The 19,029-nt window shown below is 42.8% G+C and overlaps 1 protein-coding gene across 2 annotated transcripts; it reads left to right on the top strand.

The window, feature by feature from the left end:
* Positions 1-972: 972 nt before the first annotated feature.
* On the top strand, positions 973-17,590 carry LOC120385470 (serine/threonine kinase receptor associated protein). Of its 2 annotated transcripts, none has more exons than XM_039504362.1 (10): positions 973-1,512; positions 3,252-3,387; positions 9,488-9,569; positions 9,814-9,886; positions 10,881-10,977; positions 12,778-12,915; positions 14,074-14,210; positions 15,103-15,252; positions 16,051-16,116; positions 16,511-17,590. In XM_039504362.1, the coding sequence occupies exons 1-10, from the start codon at positions 1,401-1,403 to the stop codon at positions 16,570-16,572; spliced, it is 1,053 nt and encodes a 350-aa protein (XP_039360296.1). In that variant the 5' UTR covers positions 973-1,400; the 3' UTR covers positions 16,573-17,590. The 2 variants fall into 2 exon arrangements, with proteins under 2 accessions (XP_039360296.1, XP_039360297.1); XM_039504363.1 differs by having other exon boundaries at positions 1,010-1,171.
* The last annotated feature ends 1,439 nt before the right edge of the window (positions 17,591-19,029 follow it).

Here is a 19,029-nt window from a genome sequence, read left to right as displayed (position 1 = left end):
GACCAGGGCTATCCTTACCCATATGCAAACTACGCAGCTGCGTAGGGCACCAGGAAATTTGGGGCACCCACTTGCCCCAAATTTCCTGGTGCCCTACGCAACTACGTGCTGCTCCAGTGACCAGCTCAATCCCCCGGTCAGCTGAACCAGCCAGGAAAGCTGCCCCTGCCCCTGCTCTGCCCTCACTCCACCCCAACCCTTCCCCAAAGCCCCCACCTCAGCCCCATCCCCACTCCAACCCTTCCCCTGAGCTACAGCCTGGGGGACTGCAGCAGGGTCCAGCATGCCGCCTTGCGATCACTGGGCAGCAGGAAGTTGAGTGACCCAGCCCCAACCTTCTCTGCCAACTTGTGCTGGGGGGTGGTTCCTCCCTGCCCCCAAGCCTGCTCCAGCCCCACCCCCTGCAGAGGCCTGGGGCTGGCCATCCTCCCCCCCCCCCCATGGGGGACCTGCGTAGGGCACCAAAATGTCTAGGGACCACACTGCTCAAGACCCACTTAGCTTGGGGATTCGTTTCAGTCCTGCCTCAGGTTTTACTGAGACATTTGAAATGTCAACGAAAACAGCCCAAGGTGGGGGATTTGCTCCATTAAACTAGAGGCCTGTGCCAAAGAGCCAGGGGCCGCTGTGTCTACACGGCACTTGGGAGCGAGCCTCCCCCAGCCCGGGGAGCCAGACCCGTGCTAGCGGGGCCTGAGAGCTAATAGACTATTTTGGGGGGGGGGACCTTGCCACGCCTCCAGCCAGCTGGGCTCGGACCCACCCGCCCAGTGCTACGTTAACAACCCAGCGACCTCACAGCCTCCGGCACCTGTTCCCACCCCCGCTTGTTCCTGGTGCAGCTGTGTATACTCTGTGTATTACGGTAACCACGAGACACATCCCACCCCCGAACAGAGCGAAACGTCCTAGAGCCGCCTCCTCCCCCGGGCGGCTGCGCCAAGAAGGGGCAGGGAGTGCACGGACCCGCTAGGGCTCCCGCCCCCCGCTGTGTGACCTCACAGCCCCGCCCCCGCGAGACAGCGGCCCCTGGCGCCTAACGCGCCTCGGACCCCGCCCCGCAGGGAGGAACGGCCGGAACCGCCGCTTGCGAGAGCGAGGACGCGCGTAACTTCCGCACGGAGACAAACAGACACCGACCTCCATTCTCCCCCCCGCCCCCTCGCCTTAGGTAAACGTAATTTCCGGCGGTACCAACTGCTCCGGCTCGTCGTCACTTCCTCCTCCGCTGCCGCCGCTTCCTGTTCCTGCCCAGCCCGGCCTCGCTCGTGTTCCCGTCCCGTGTGTGCGCCTCCCTCCCCCCTTCCCCGCCGCCCGCCCGCTCGCTCCCTCCACCCCCAGCCCTCGCCGCACGCGCCGCGCTTTCCTCCCGCCGCCCCGGAGCCGCCGCCGCCGCCACCATGGCGATGAGACAGACCCCGCTGACGTGCTCCGGGCACACGCGGCCCGTGGTGGACTTGGCCTTCAGCGACATCACCCCCTACGGCTACTTCCTCATCAGCGCCTGCAAGGGTGAGCTCGGGGCGGGAGGGGGCCTCGCGCGATCCTGCCATGAATGGGGCGGGAAGCGGGGGCTCCGCTCCTACACCAGCCAGCCGCTCCCTCCCTGGGGAGAGACGCGAGGGGGAGGGGCTTAGGGTGACCAGATGTCCCGATTTTATAGGGACAGTCCTGATTTTTCGGTCTTTTTCTTATATAGGTTCCTATTGCCCCCCAACCCCTGTCCCGATTGTTCACACTTGCTGTCTGGTCACCCTAGAGGGGCTGGTTTCCCCTGTTCTACTCTCAGGTCTGGGTGCGGCCTCCATCAGGGTGCCCCGGAGCTGGCGGATGAGGACCCCCCCCCCTCAGTTCTAGTTGCGTTACCGTGCGCTGTGGACACGGGCAAGCAGGTGACGTGGGAGACACCCAAACACACCTTAAGTTCTAACCCTAGCGTGGGAGACAAAAACTTGCTGATGCCTTGCCCTGTACCCAGGCTGAGTTACCGATCTGGGATAGAGGCATCCCCGGGGGTCGATCTGGGGGGAAGATAATGGGTGGGATTGTGTCATATGCCACCCACAGTGAGCCTGATCTCAGTTTGACATCTCAGATGGCACAGCTGTTCGTTATGTAGTTGTAACAGTTATTTCTTGCATGCTTTGGTCAGCAGTGAAATACCTACCAGTGCTGATATTTGTGGAAACACCCTTAGGGTGTTAGCAAATTGAAAAGAATATTGACAATTCGTGCTTATTTCAGACTGTGCATACTCAGACAGTCATTACTCCATTACCTAGCTGAGTTACGTTCAGCTCACATCTTAACAGTTCTCGTCATAATCTTAAAGGGGTAGAACATTTTAAAAATTTTGATAGTGGCTTTTTTTAAATTCTGAAATTAGGCACTACCCCCTGGTGAAAATAGCAGTTCTACAAGTTGCTGTGAGCCCAGCCCACTTCAACCTCTGCACTTTCTAGGTGGTAGCTGATTATTAAATGAGATGTTTTTCAAATAAATTAACTGGCTCATAATTGGACTTAGAGTGCTAGTATTACAGTACATTAGCAGCACCGAATTGACTTTTCTTCATGCTCATATCCCTTTCCAGCAGGGCTTTCTTCCAGATCTCATAAAGATGCCACTCTCCCACCAAATACATGCACACACATTTTATTTCTCTACATATCCCCTTCTATAAAAGGCTCTTTTGGACCTTTTACTGAGTCTAGGTTGTATTTGTCTATCTACAATGCCACTTTCTAATTCTGTTTCATATTTACAACTGCTATATGTATCTGAAAAGTAATCTATATATCAGACAATTTTAAAATGAAACTTTTTGTAAGCAGTGTTGGCATCAAAAGCAGGTGCTAATATGTTGAAACTAAAACAAGTACAGCGCTGTTAACAGGGTGACAGAAAACTACTCATTAGTAAATGAACCAGAACACAAAAAAAGGTGGTATTATTTGTATTGCAGTAGTGTCTAAAGGCCCCAGCCAAAATTATGGCACCATTTTGTTAGATACACATAGCAAGAGTCAGTCCCTATATGAACAGATACAAAATTAAAGCTCCATCTCTAATTAAATTGGTAACAAAATATGTTGTTTCAAAGATACGTCACATTTCCATTGCCAAAGAGCTCTGGTGTTTTCTTTTTTGTTACACGGTAGCGTAACTGGAACTGTTCCATTAGAACTATGCTTGCTATTAAGCAAAGTAAAGCTGTTTTATCTGAAAATTAATCTTTGTTTTTTGCCTAGATGGTAAACCTATGCTACGCCAGGGTGACACGGGTGACTGGATTGGAACATTTCTAGGTCATAAAGGTGCTGTCTGGGGTGCCACTCTGAATAGGGATGCCACTAAAGCAGCTACAGCAGCTGCAGATTTTACAGCGTAAGTAATGATTAATACTGAAATTTCACTGTGTTGGGGTTTCATCTTGTGATACTATATTTTTCTGAATTGGGGTGTTAGAGCAATTACAGTTTTATGAGACTTAAGATGGCTGAGGAGTCCCATCCATGCTCAACAGGTTTTACCACATATATGACAGGTGGTTGCTTGGAGAGAGCACAACTGCTGACTGGGGTACTGTACACTTTCCTTCCTTCTCCACTGTTCCTCAGCCTCTTGAAGAGAATCACCTTGCTCAAAACAGGCTGAGGCTTGATATATGATGCAACACCATTGCAGTCTAGTGCCAGCCAACTCTTCTCAATTCATGGGGTCAGTGACTCTCAAGATATGCTTTCAGGGTGTCATTGTAACGTTTCCTCTGTCCCTCTGCAAATTCTGTACCGTGACTTAAATTGCTTCAGAAGACAAGTATCAGCCATCTGCACACAATGACCAGCCCAGTGAAGTTGATTTTTCATAATCTTCGACTCAACACTGGTGGTGGTAGCTGCAGAGAGAACGCTGGCATTTGGTGCAATGATCTTCCCATCTGATACGGAGAATCTTCCCAAGGCAGTGCTGGTGGTATCACTCCAAATGGCTTTGGTATATCATCCATGTCTCATACACATAAAGAAGAGTGGGGATGACTACTGCTTTGTAGACCAGGATCTTAGTTTCCATCTGCAGATCTCTGCCAATGAAGACATGATGAAGCAACTTTCCAAAGGATGCTCTGGCACAACACGTCCTGTGTTCAAACTCCACATTGAAATTGGCTGTCTGGAAGAGGTGGCTACCAAGATAAGGGAAATAGTCAACATGTTCCAGGAGTTCACCACCAATGACAATTTGTCAGAGAAGGGGGCAACTTGTGCTGGGGCAGGCTGGTGGAGCCACCTTAGTTTTCTCAATGTGGAGGAAAAGTCACAGGTGCCTGAGAAAAGATCTAGAGTGGATTGCATGTCAGCTTTGGTGTGCGTGAGGATAACACTGTCATCAGCATACTGAAGATCAGTAATAACAGTCCTGCTGACCTTAGTTTTAGAATGAAGATGTCGCAAGTTGAAGAGTTGGCCTTCCATGTGATGCAATAATCCCAGTTCCAGCAGAAAGGCAGTCACAAAGAAGAATAAAGATAATGGCAAGATAGCTGGAAAAAGGATTTGGGGCAGTAACACAGCCCGGCTTAATACCAGTACAGATGATGATTGGGTCTGTCTCCAGCCCAGTAGAGAAGATGGTGGTGGTCATACCATTGTGAAGTAGCCTGAGAATGCAAATGAACTTCAATGGACAACTGAACCTAGATAGCACCTTCCATAATGCTCCACGATTGATGGAATCAGAGGCCGTAGGTCAGTAAATGCCATAAATAATGGCTGGTGGTATTCTCTACACTTTCCTTGGATCTATTGTGCTACAAAAATCATGTTGGTGGTGCCCTGAGACGGTCTGAAACCTTAGTGAGATTCCAAAAGGACGTCTTCAGCAAGAGGGAGGAAATGGTTCAAAAGGATGCAAGCAAGGGTCTTCCTGGCAATGGATACGAGGTCAATGCCTCGGTAATTCCTGCACATTGACTTGTCCCCTTTCTTAAAATGGTCATAATATTAGCATTCTTTAGGTCGGGTGGAATTTCCTCATTAACTCAAATTCTAACAAGAAGTTGATGAAGTTTTTACATGAGTGCTATTCCACCAATTTTGAAGACCTTCACAGGGACACTGTCTGGGGGCATGGCGCCTTGTTGTGTCTAGTCTGAGTAACGGCACCCCAGACTTCCTCAGAAGATGGGGTGGGAGGGTCTGCAAGCGGTTCTGTTACTAGATGCTAAGAAATGGACTTGATGGTGAGAGCTGAGACTTCAGATTTGAGGTTCAATAGTTTTAAAGTGCTCCTTCCAACATTGCTTATGGGCTGCATTGTCCTTAAGGAGGGTGGAGCTGTCCTGAGATTTGCTTGAAAAAAGCTTCTCATATCAGGTTGATCAGCGAAACTCCGGATCTCCCTGGCATTTGCCTGTTGCCACTGATTCTTGATGTCTCGCAGCCTCCTTTGAACTACAGCTTTAAGCCTATATTAAGTCTCTCATTTTTGCAGGTTCATTTTGCCAAGTGTAAAATGGCATTCTCTGCACTTTTCTTCTGATGAATAAGTGCTAAGATTTCCTGATTCTCATTAAATTAATTTTAATGGCGGTGAGTGGAGTATGCAATCTCTTCAGCCCCTTGTGAATAATGGTCTTGAACTCCTCCCAGTGTGTTTGGATATCATTGATGTTGTTGGGTAGTTCAGAGAGCCTCTCATGAGGCATTGCTGAAGGGTCTTACAACTAGTGTGGTTTTGAAGTGCCACAATGCCAAATCTCTTCTGCATTTCTTTTGGTTGTTTACGGCGTTGTGGTGAAAGCTGCATGTTCATAATTGATCTGTCTGGCAGTCACCCATACCTCTCATGGCTCGTTTAATATGGACATCAGTGTGATCATAGGCCCTGATGATGACGTGGTAAAAAAATGACAATATATATCTCCAGATCAGTGGCACCGCTATGGGCACCCGCATGGCCCCACAATATGCCAATATTTTTATGGCCGACCTGGAACAACGCTTCCTCAGCTCCCGTCCATTCACGCCCCTTCTCTACCTACGCTACATTGATGACATCTTCATCATCTGGACCCATGGGAAGGAGACTCTGGAAAAATTCCACCATGATTTCAACAGCTTCCACCCCTCCATCATCCTCAGCCTGGACCTATCTACACGGGAGGTCCACTTCCTAGACACCACGGTGCAAATAAGTGGTGGTCACATTAACACCACCCTATACCGAAAACCTACCGACCGCTATGCCTACCTTCGTGCCTCCAGCTTCCATCCCGGGCACACCACAAGATCCATTGTCTACAGCCAAGCACTGAGGTACAACCGTATCTGCTCTAACCCCGCAGACAGAGACCAACATCTAGAAAATCTCCACCAAGCATTCTCAAGACTACAGTACCCACACGAGGAAATAAGGAAACAGATCAACAGAGCCAGATGTGTACCCAGAAGCCTCCTACTGCAAGACAAACCCAAGAAAGAAACCAACAGGACTCCACTGGCCATCACATACAGTCCCCAGCTCAAACCCCTCCAACGCATCATCAGGGATCTACAACCCATCCTGGACAATGATCGCACACTTTCACAGGCCTTGGGTGGCAGGCCAGTCCTCGCCCACAGACAACCTGCCAACCTGAAGCATATTCTCACCAGCAACTGCACACCACACCATAGTAACTCTAGCTCAGGAACCAACCCATGCAACAAACCTCGATGCCAACTCTGCCCACATATCTACACCAGCAACACCATCACAGGACCTAACCAGATCAGCCACACCATCACCGGTTCATTCACCTGCAGGTCCACCAATGTAATATATGCCATTATATGCCCGCAATGCCCCTCTGCTATGTACATCGGCCAAACTGGACAGTCTCTAAGGAAAAGGATAAATGGACACAAATCAGACATTAGGAATGGCAATATACAAAAACCTGTAGGAGAACACTTCAACCTCCCTGGTCACACAATAGCAGATTTTAAGGTGGCCATCCTACAGCAAAAAAACTTTAGGACCAGACTTCAAAGAGAAACTGCTGAGCTCTAGTTCATCTGCAAATTTAACACCATCAGCTCAGGACTAAACAAAGACTGTGAATGGCTTGCCAATTACAGAACCAGTTTCTCCTCCCTTGGTTTTCACACCTCAGCTGCTGGAACAGGGCCTCATCCTCCCTGATTGATCTAACCTCGTTATCTCTAGCTTGCTTCTTGCTTGCTTATATATACACCTGCCCCTGGAAATTTCCACTGCTTGCATCCGAAGAAGTGGGTATTCACCCACGAAAGCTCATGCTGCAAAACGTCTGTTAGTCTATAAGGTGCCACAGGATTCTTTGTGGTAAAAAAAGATGCCAGTGCCTGAAATGTGGGTGTTTACAAGTGGTTTATATTTGTGCCTCTATCTAAAGATGGTATTTGTGATAAGCAAATCATGCTTCACACATTTGCTGAGAAGGGAATGCCATTAGAGTAGACTTTCCCCTACCTCCTTTCCCAATGGTGCTTTTCCAGAGTTTGGGATGTTCCCAACTCTGGCATTAAAGTCATCCCTGAGGATGAGCTTGTCTTCCTTTGCTGTGTCAGTCTGGACTATGTCCAGAGCACAGTAAAACTTGTCCTTGTTGTTTTCATCATCAAGCGTGGGAGCGTATGCACTGATGACATGACATGGCATACTGGTTGTTACTAAGCTTAAAACGAAGAGTCTTCAGACATTCGTTAATACCCATAGAGAGTTTAAAAAAAAAAAAGGCTGGAAATCTTGTTTTTGGTCGAAAAACTAACCTCATGAATATGCGCCTCTTCAGATGACTTTCCTTTCCAAAAGAAGATATCGCCAACTCCATCTTCTTTCAGTTAGCCTTCATTTTCCAGACGGCTCTCATTGAGGGCAGCAATTTCGATGTCATATCCTGCAAGTTCGCTAGCTGTCATGGCACTTCTTTCAGGACAGTCACTGCTCGGGAAATCCATGAGAGGGTGTGAACATTCCAAAGGTGAACTTCATTACTTTGCTTCTTATGTTCTGACTCTAGGTAGAATGATCTAGTGCGGGCGGAGGGGTTGGGAGAGCCTATGTTTAGGGCACCTTTCCTAGTCCATTCCCCATTCATGATGAGCAGAAGGAATCCTGAAAAGGACTGCTCAGTAGTGACCGCAGCTGTCAAATTGTGCTTCTGTCTCACAAGTCCAAGCGCAAGATGACCACATGGCCGCCACTTGCATGCAGATTAGTGACTAGGGACCCCCAGAGATCACTGCTCGTCCTCCCCCCACTACTTATCCATTGCCACAGGACTTTGTTAATGGGAGATGTTAACACCATTGGCAGAGGCCTATGTGTGAAATCTTTTAACGTGAGCCAGTGGCAACCTCACAAAACTTGATAAGAAGGAGCCCTGGAGCCGGTGGCAGAGAAGTTTGAGACAACTGGAGGTCTCAGTCTTGCTGCAGCCCTTACCCACCTTCACAGCTGCAGAGAACTGACAGGTCCTCGAAATACACCTGTTCCGCATGCTTTGTCTGGAACCTCCCCTCAGAACTGTTCAGCAAGGGTGGCCCTACCAGGAGTACACAACTCTGGATGACGTAGTTCTGAGGGTCATTGGGACACATAAGCCTCTCCACCACAACAGGATAACGATCCAAGGAGAGGAATGGTAGTTAATACTGTCAAGTTGGATAACTGCCCTATTTTATGGATGAACAGCCTGATTAATAGCATATAGTGGCCTACACAGACAATTCAGGTATCCTTCATAATTCTTAATTATGTTGCAATTATGTGGGATACCAGAGTTAATGATTTTGTTCCCCTGCTGCTAATTCCCTACTTTTAAGACTCCATTTTTCCTTTGCTCACGGGTCAGGTAGTAATCTATACAACTTTCCCACCAAGATTTTGCATAGACGCATGTAACTCAAAGTACCTGCTGTTATGTGAAATTGATGAATATTGGATATTCTTGAGCCTCAGTCTTACATCACCTTGATGTCACTGGGGATACTTGCAGTATGGAAAGTTAAGTATGTGTGCAAGTCTTTGTGAAAATGTGTATTCCACTCATGAGCACTTAGTCTATGTAGATCTAAGTAGGAATACTGTACCAATCTACCTCTAAAGCTACAAGTGCTGTTAATTCTGAACTGCTCGAGAGAAGAGAGGTAGGAGCAATGGGCTGGTAGTACAAAAGAATTAAGGAAATGGCTTTTGGGGGGCGTGGAGGGGGAGTATTCTCACAAACTAATCATTTCCAGTACTGGGTTTTAACTGTTTGAGAAACCCACGTTTATCCAGAATGGTGATCCCTAGTGTGCAGTAATGATCAGAACATCATAGACCTTTTTATACATAATTACTGTGTTAGAAATAATGGTAGTTATCGGGGAAATGTCCCTATAACCAGAACAGCCAAATTAGCTTGTAATAAAGTCAGTACTGGCTAATGAAACCACACTTGTACTTTCTTGTCTTTCAGCAAAGTATGGGATGCTGTTTCAGGGGATGAACTGATCACACTGGCTCACAAGCATATTGTCAAAAGTGTGGATTTTACTGAGGTATGAAAAATCTTCTTATTTGTCAGGGAGTCAAACAGTTGGATGTAACTGCTGCCCTTGTTTTCATGTGCTTTATGCTTTGTCAGGGAGAGGTTCAGGTGAACCTTTCATTTCTGAGGATGAAATGATTGTAATAGGTGTTTTAGCGGGTTACTAGAAAAGTGCTATTGTAATATTCATAGTAAAAGTAACATTTTCGTTTTTAATAAAAAAGCTGATTCGCCATGACTTCTAACTATTTCAGGACAGCAATTACCTGTTGACAGGTGGACAAGATAAATTGTTGCGTATTTATGACTTGAGCAAGCCAGAAGCAGGTTAGTCAGTTTTTCTTATCCTACTGACGCATTCATTTTGTAGAGTTGCACATAATTCAGTTGACTGTTCCTTTGAAAATATTCAAATCTGCTCTATTTCATGAATTATACTTAAGAGATCAAGATTTGAAATTCTGTTCTTAATGGTTGGTGTTGATAGGATTTGAGATCTAAATTTCTGTTGTAGGATGTGCTGAAAATCAATAGCATCCTTCAGGTTGCATCGCCTCTTATTTATTTTACTGTCAACACTAGCTTGATTTGAAGCTTTCTATTTTTAAGGTGAGCTAAAGAATTTAAAAATGTGCAATCATTTAAACCGTTTGATGTCTCATCAGTATGGAGCATGGGTTCATGCACAGAAGGTACTTGCCTTTGTGTGTTTGCCAGGCTCTGTGTGCTCGCATCTTACATTTACCTTCAGGGACATGTAAACTTGTTTAACACCAGCTACTTTGTAACGTTTCCAGTGTTTCTAGACTAGGGGCTTGTCTACACAATAAAGTTGCGCTGGTTTAATTTAAATGGATTTTTAAACAGTTAGTTTGAGCCTGTGCAAAATCATGTGTGGACACTCATTTTGGTTTGAGTGGCTCATTTCAGTTTAGCTTATACCTGTTCCTAATTTACTTGTTCTCAACTGAGACTCAGCTGAAGTAAGAGAGTTAGCATTAATTTAACTTCATTAGTTTAAATTCATACATGAAGTTAAATTGGTGCAACTTTCTTGTGTAGACAAGCACTAAGAAGCAGGTATCAACTAGGCCTGTGTCACTCACTCCTGGAATTACTTCAGGTAAAAAATAAAATACAACTCTAGCAACTTGACAGCATTGTCATCCTGATGCCATTTATTGATTTATGACAACTGGTAATTATTTATAGTGACTTATAAACAAGGTGAAATGGTTTGTTCATTGATTTTAAGTGGTAAGATTTTTGTTTTTAATCTCCCTGTTATTTCATGTACTAAGATGTTTGCTTTAATCTTAAGAACCTCAGGTGGTCAGTGGACATACTTCGGGTATTAAAAAGGCTTTATGGAGCAGTGATGACAAACAGATCCTTTCAGCTGATGATAAAACTGTCCGGTAAGAAATACTAACTTTCCATTAAAAAAAAAAAAAAAAATGCTGTTCTCTCTCCATATAATTGTATTTGGGTACAGTTGGCTTTTGGGTTTCTAATACTAAAAACATGGTTATATTTAGAACTCAGATTCATTTATTTCTGTAACTTAAGTATATAAATGTCAATAGTCAGTGTCTGATTTGTGGTATGTGGGATCTCTAATTATGATATACCGGGTGAGGTGGTCTTATATTGACCTTTCTTAATGTCCTAATCTATGAGGGTATATAGCTGAGATAAGAATTGTTACTGATGTGATCTTATCAAATATGTTTTCTGTCACTAAGCCCCAATATACCAGTTGATTAATTTCATATTGTTAAGTCACTTTCCTCTGCTTTTTTATGGCAAAAACCCCAGAGAGGATGAATTCATAACTGGGATGAGTCCTGTCACTGAGGCATTGGGAAGGAACTCTTATTGCCTGTGAAGAGATGGTAGTAATGGCCAAGTTATTTGTTTGCCACTATGTCCATCATAGTCAAGCTTGAAAAATGTACCAGGCATTTACTAGTCAGAAGCTGATATAAAAGATGGGGATGAGTTCTGCTGTCTGGAGGCAGTGCTCTGGTGACAGGCTCAGTCCTCTTCCTCACCTTGCCACACTAGTGAGAAAGGGGAGGGCGCTGGGATTCTTACAAGTGTCCTACCCCAATCGCTGTATCTTCGGCTCAAGTCTGACTAGTAGGTGTCTGATAAACTTGAAGCCCCCACAGCCCCTCTGACTGGAAAGGAAGAGCATTTTTCCCCCCTTCCCCCGCCCCCTATAGCCTAGAACCTCCTGAGCAAGCTTGGCGGAATCTATACTACTACTGCTGCTGCTGTGACCAGGGTGTTATCTCCTCTCCCCATCCCCTAGACTTCTGTCTGATGTGATGTTGAGTGCAGAGTAGTAGAGAGGTCTGTGGAATGGGGTGGGGTCAATTCTGCCATTCAGTCCCTCCTCCTCAGTTTCCTTTATCTCCATCAGCAACTGATGGGTTCACAGGGTTTGAAATAATAGTAATTAAAACTGGAAATATCCTGATTAGTTTTCACTCTGTTGAAGCTTAGCAGAGGCCCTAGAGCTGACAGTTTACAGTCATGTATTAGCATTGGTCCCACTGCACCCGCACCAGAATCCATAAGTGTTATCACTACGAAGCTGAAGGGCTGGTCCACACTAAGAAGCGGGGTCGAACTAGGGTACGCAAATTCAGCTACGTGAATAGCATAGCTGAATTCGAAGTACCCTAGTTCGAACTACTCACCCGTCCAGACGCCACGGAATTGAAGTCCGCGGCTCCAAGGTCGACTCCGCCACTGCCGTTTGCAGTGGTGGAGTACCGGAGTCGACCGCGGCGCTTCCGGAGTTCGAACTATCGCGTCCACATTAGACGCGATAGTTCGAACTCCGAGAAGTCGAACTCACTGCGTCAACCCGGCTGGTAAGTGTAGACTAGCCCGAAGTCTTGATCATAAGTGTTATCACTAGGAAGCTGGATTGCTCAGAGCACTGGTGATTGTGTACAGAGCTCATCATCCCTGGGTGACTGACTGAAACACCAGACCAGTTTAACAGTGTAAGTATCACAAAGTGTTGCTGTAGCAGAACCCTTGCTGCATTCTGCTCCAGAGGTAGCTGTATTTTAAGAGCATGTTGTGGCCAGTTCAGCATACCATTAACAATCTAGAATGACTAGAACCAAAGTCTTGCATTGATGTGAATGAAAGTAATGTGGTTTACTCAAGTAATTTTAAGTATCTTTTTTTCCCAACAGCCTCTGGGACCGGAATACCATGACTGAAGTAAAAGCAATAAATGTTGCAATGTCTGTGAGCAGCATGGAGTATGTTCCTGAGGGGGAGATACTGGTGATAACCTATGGGAGGACTATTGCTTTTCATAGTGCAGAGACGTAAGTTTCAAACTTGAAATCTTCAGAAGTATAAAGAGGAGTAGAGGGCATATGGGAGGGGCGACAGGTGACACTGAGCCAGTAGGGTTGTGGGGAAAAGGATCTTGATCTGCCACACTAATGAAACTAAAATTTCCCCTTCTTTTTTCTACCCTTGTTTTCCCCAAAATAAAGGGGCATAGACACTCATCTTTAGTTTAACTATAAAAATCTAGCTGAAATAGTACTTGAAAATCATTACCAGCTAACAGTTGTTTGCAGGTCTCTGTCTAATTCTTATTGCACAAAGGGTGTATCACTAAACCACCTCAGTTTGTAGTGATTAGCATCTTTGTTTGGAATGGTGGTAGAAAGGCAAAGGTTTGACTGAGGTTGAGGAGTGAACTACTCAGTCAGCCCTAGAATCAAACTTACTAGCACACACATCTAAACTAATGGGCATATAAATTTGCCACAGCTATACGTGTGTATAGTACTTATAATAAATGCTCTTGTTGAGAATTATTATTTGTATTGGCTTCTCTATATAATACCTCAATCGGGATCAGGGCCCAATTGTGGACAAACTCCCCACAGAGCTTACGGTTTAAGAAGCCTTTTTGTTAAAGGACAACTTTCCAACAAATTACTCATTAACTCACTGTTAAGACTCTTGTACTAGCGAATAAGTAACCAAGGTACCAATGTCCAAGAGTTTACTATACAAAATTAGACAGAACAATTTGAAGACAAGGAAAAAGAAGAGATTAAGGGAAGAACAAGGGCAGCAGACAAGAATATGATGACTTTGTTTGGCTATGCATGTATCATCAGGCAGCAAATATTTTTGCATGTATAACTTATTAAACCAAAATTAATTTTGTTGTATATGATTTACTTAAAGTAAAAATCTGAGGTTGTAATGCAACACAAGTAGCCCATGCAAGAGAACTGTTACAGTGCATACAATAAGTGAGGCATTGGTCACAAAGCGTTAAGGTGTAATAGCTTGTCTTTAGTTTAGTGAAATGCGAATTTACCATCTTAAGATTTATACTGGAAACGGCATTTTTAAGAAAGCTGTGATTTGTAGGAAGAGCATCACATTTTCCTAGACTGACAGGCTTAAAGTGCTGTTTTTTAAAAACATGTATAGCATTAACAAAACTTTTTCCCTAGTCTGGAGCAGATTAAATCGTTTGAAGCTCCTGCTACAGTCAACTCTGCATCCCTTCACCCTGAGAAAGAATTTCTTGTTGCAGGTGGTGAAGACTTTAAACTTTATAAATATGACTATAATACAGGAGAAGAGCTAGGTAAGTTTTCCAGTTTTCATGTGGTAAAGATTATAATTTGATTTCACAATATCTTCTGATAACTTGTATTCAGATTAAATTTGGAAGTTTATTTAGCTCTCTCATTATTTCAGAACACATTTGTTACATATTTAAAGGCATGCTGTTAACTTTAACTAGTCTAAAAAATATAGCCCGCAGCCTCCTGCACCAACAAACCTAACACAACATTTTCAGAGCAGCCTGGAATAAGCAGGTATCCACTCCAATAGGAATCCATGAGTCAGATTCAGTGTTGATGTAAAAAGTAGTGTAAATTGCATATGGGGTGTAAAATAGTGTAGCATTCACTGGTTGCGCAAAAAAATAAGTTACTTAAATATTTCGTTTGCTTGTATGGACAATGCATATGTTTCTTTCTCCACATTCTTTAGCTGTTTTTTGCCAGCCAAATGAAGTTAGCAATATTCTTGTTTTTGAAGCACATGAGAATCTTGCCAATTCAAGTCCCACACTAGTTTAGAATAATGGATATAGTTGGGAGGATGGATGGAAGAGCCTGATGTGCACTCGTGATACCTGTGTCTTATTTGTTGGCATGCTTGCTTTATACAAGAAGGGAAATGGTTATTTCCCTGGAACTGACTAGCAATTGGTTATTAACTTGTCAGTTTTTAATTCAATAGCACATTTTGATAGGCACCAAAATTCAGGTTCACTGGGGTGCAATTGTAGCTTGTACTCCTTGGTCTGAGAAGATACATGTGCAACCTTTTGAGAAACTGCTGTATTTAAAAAACAAAACAAACTTCTTTCTTCCTTTCCTTCCCCTCTTCACCAGTAATTTATTAGTTCTATTTATTTGTTGCCTAAGATTTGAAATTTAACACTGTGCCAAAACTATTTCTTATAGAATCTTACAAAGGACACTTTGGTCCCATTCACTGTGTGAGATTTAGCCCAGATGGAGAGTTGTATGCTAGTGGCTCTGAGGATGGAACGTTAAGACTGTGGCAGACGACAGTAGGGAAAACATACGGTCTTTGGAAATGTGTAGTTCCTGGTAAGAACTTTGTGTGTATTTTTGTAAAACTCAGTTGCATCAGAACTTGTCAAAATCTTTCATGGGTGAATACCCACTTTGTGCGTCTGACGAAGTGGGTATTCACTCACGAAAACTTATGCTCCAATACATCTGTTAGTCTATAAGGTGCCATGGGACTCTTTGTCGCTTTTTACAGATCCAGACTAACCCCTCTGATACCTGTCAATCTTGTACAACTAGTTGCCGGTTAAAAGTCAGACCTGGCAGAGTAACTTCTTTCCTTTAACAATCTCTATATCAGACCCATTCAATTTAATTAATAAATACTTGCTGTTTCTTTTTTGCAGCTACAAAATTAACCTTTTAAAACCAATAAGCTAATTTAATAAACACTTTCTCGGTGAATATTCTAAGCAAAATAGTCTCATGTAGAGTTTTTTCCTTTGGTGTTATAGAAATGTAAAATAAGATTCAAACAACACGTGACACACTGTATTTTTTTCAGTAATTTAAGCAAGGACAAGACAGAAACAAGTGTGCATAAGTAGAGAAGCAAAGAGTGGTATTATAAAATTGAGGGAATTTTAAAAATAAATTTGATAAAACCAGCAGTAAAATGCCTAGCCACATGCAGAACAGCTCTCCAGTAATTGGAAGTGTTTGCCAACCCTCCTGCCCCTCTCACCACTAGACAAAGTTTTAAAATGAGCTATTTTTTTTTTCACTTAAAAATAACTGGGGATCTTCTATCAGAGTCTGAGGTGAATGGGGATTAGGATTAACAAAATTAGAAGAAATGTTTTTTTTTTTTCACAGAAGAGGAGGGTGGAGAGCTGGCAAAAGCAAGGGTCAGCCTTCCAGGAACTGCAGAAGAGGAGCTAGGTAATGTATTGATAACTATCTACTTCAAATACACCTAACAGTGTCAGAACTAATCCACAGGGATTAATCTGCATAACATTTCCTTTAGTATATGTGGATACTGTGTCAGCTCTTTACTGATGCTTTTCAAAATTCACAAGATCCCTGAACCTAGTTTCCTGAGAATATGTGGAAATAGCCAAACATTTAAAAAAAAAAAATTAAGAAGCTAATGAGAAAATTATAGACCAGTGAGTAGAACTGTGTGTAATCTTGTAAACTGTTTTAAAGGGATATGGTGAAACATTTGTGAAAAGTTTAATTTTAAAGATGGTTTCAGGTCCTGCTATGGTGGTTATTTTATTTTCTGTATCTAAGATGAAGTTTGAAAATAATTTTCCTATTTTAACCACAGAAGACCTTGCTTCTGAAAATTCAGATTCCATCTACAGCTCAACTCCTGAAGTTAAGGCTTGACCATCACAGCTGTTATGCAACAAATGGACATAGAGACTAAATCAAGCAAATGGTGATAAGCAGCAGCCTTCCAGAGTGCGCTCTCTACATAAGGCAAAGATGGGCAGTAATTGATGAGAATATGTTGGAACTGGCTAGGTGGTATCCATAAGAGAACTGAGTATCTAAAAAGACAAGTAGTAGTGTTTTGCTATATTTTAGCACACCTGCCTACTGTCTGAGTGAAGTGTGCAAGCCAAGATCCAGTCTCTCCAATTTCAGTTAAATTTATTGTAGTGTTTTCTTTATTATGGAGAAAAAATGTAATGGCTTTTACCAGTATTTTTTCTGAAAGTTGACAGATGTGGCTTTAGTTGTAAAGAAGGGATTATGTGCTCAAGTATTTGGTTCGGTTTTTCTGTTTCATTGTACACCGCTTCTGAACATCTAACTGTTTTCAGTTGTCTAAATAAAATGCCTTGACAACAGACTCATATTTTATTGTTGTTAACATTGGGTTCATGGAATAGAAGAGCACTTGTTATTGCTCAGTTCTTACTAATATTCATTTTTTTTTAGTATTCTGCAAAGAGGAAAAGGGAACGAGCATTTTTTCATATTAAAGTCTCTGGAATAGTGGGTGACGGGTACCCTGCTTCACAAGTCTTGTATCTTTTATTCTTTAAACTTAGTTTAAAATCTCTAAAAGATCATTTTTTGAAACATCTGAAGTATATACTGCAAACATATTTTGGTTGTACATCAGAATTGTTTCAGAAGCTGACCATATTCCTTTACAGTGGATTTGTACAGAGCATGCTTTTAGTCATCCAAGCTGGCTTACAAAATAGGTTTCTTTTCCTTCAATATAAACCATATTTTTCTTCATTAAAGCCATGTTATTACCATACTTAATTTTGTAATGTCACTTATTTAATATTGTATAACTTTTCATTTGTATAGTGCATGTGTGCAGCAGCCTGATAGCCACAACTTTCTTCCTTTCTGAGAGGTAATAAAGGCATCATTTATCAAATAATGTGGCTTCAAGAGAAATAGCTTTTGACAAAACAGTCTTCTTGCTGTTATAGTCTGCCAAATAAATTCAAAGTGAACCAAAATGTGAATTTCATGGCATGGGGATGAGGATTTTAAAATGTTTCCTGTACTTCTGGTGTTCAGACTTGCAGTCCTTAAAATACCAGAATGGATTCTTCAAAAGAAATATGATATGTAGCGTTATCATACTTGTTAAGATTTAAAGAAAATTTAAAAAGTGAACTTTGTGAATGCAGGTAAGAGTTCAAGTGGATTTATAAAAGTTAAAATAAGTCAAACATAGTATGATTCCTTGTTTTCTTTGCATATTTTAAAGTAGTAGTAACTGTCAAATGTAATTTATAGTAAAACTATCTGACCCTACTTTAACAGACTTTACAAAAGTAATACTTCATTGCAGTGGAGGACTAGAAATAGGCAATGCCAAGATCTTAAATGAATAATCTAATTTTAGACTCCTAAATCCATATTTAAGCCGATGCCTAATTTTCAGAACAGTTGAGCATCCAATAGCTACTTAGGTGTTCACCTTTTTTCAAAAATCACGCAGCTGCCTGGTGGCTTCCTCTAGCATCAATTGGAGCTATTGTGTTCTCAACATTTCTGAAAAAATCAGGTACATGCCTTAGTTTGAAAAGCTAAATTCCAACTATCATATCTTGAAGTTTGTGTTGAAAAGTACCTAGTTGCTTTTTAATCTAATTTTTAAATTGGTCTTTACCTAATAGCTTAAAATACTATCCAAAGTCTATATGCTGTATCAAAATCTTGTAGCCCTGACCCCTGCTCTCTTGTAGTGATCTATCGAAGTGAAATTTTGCAGTTTCTGGTGCTAGAATGAAGGATGAGGCCAAAACAGCCAACTTATATGAAAAGGTTTTGGGTGTGAGACCACATTCTTACAAACTTTGAAAAATGTGTGCATAGGGAAGTTAAATAAGGTCTAACAAATTTTAAATGTGTATGCTGTGACGTTCCCCTCTGGTATTATCTGGACCGGTGATCTGCTAGGTCACTCCAATCCTTGACTCTGGGAGCCAGCTTTACCCTGCTCTACTGAGAGAACCCCCACTCCTGGGCTGTTCACACACAGCCTCTGGCATGTAAGCTGCTCCTTGGATTGTGCAACTGAATGACACTAGCCAATATCTCCAGTTCCAGACACAACCTTAGGAACCTCCATCTTGCAGTGTCCAGTTATGCCTACTGGATGCTGCAAGCTTTTATGAGTTTGTCAATTTAACAAATAAATTGATATGTACCAGGCTTTTTATCCCAAGGGAGGTCTCTGGCACGCTTTAAATCAAATGCACTGCTTATTAACTATGAAAGATAGATTTTAAGTGATTATAAGTCAAAACATAAGTCAGATTTGGTCAAATGAAATAAAAGCAAAATGCATTCTAAGCTTCTCTTAAC

The sequence above is a fragment of the Mauremys reevesii genome, linkage group 1, assembly GCF_016161935.1.
Source record: "Mauremys reevesii isolate NIE-2019 linkage group 1, ASM1616193v1, whole genome shotgun sequence".
In the NCBI taxonomy this organism is placed as follows: Eukaryota; Metazoa; Chordata; order Testudines; family Geoemydidae; genus Mauremys; species Mauremys reevesii.
Note: the sequence above shows the minus strand (reverse complement) of the source record. Positions and strands in the feature narration are given on the sequence as shown.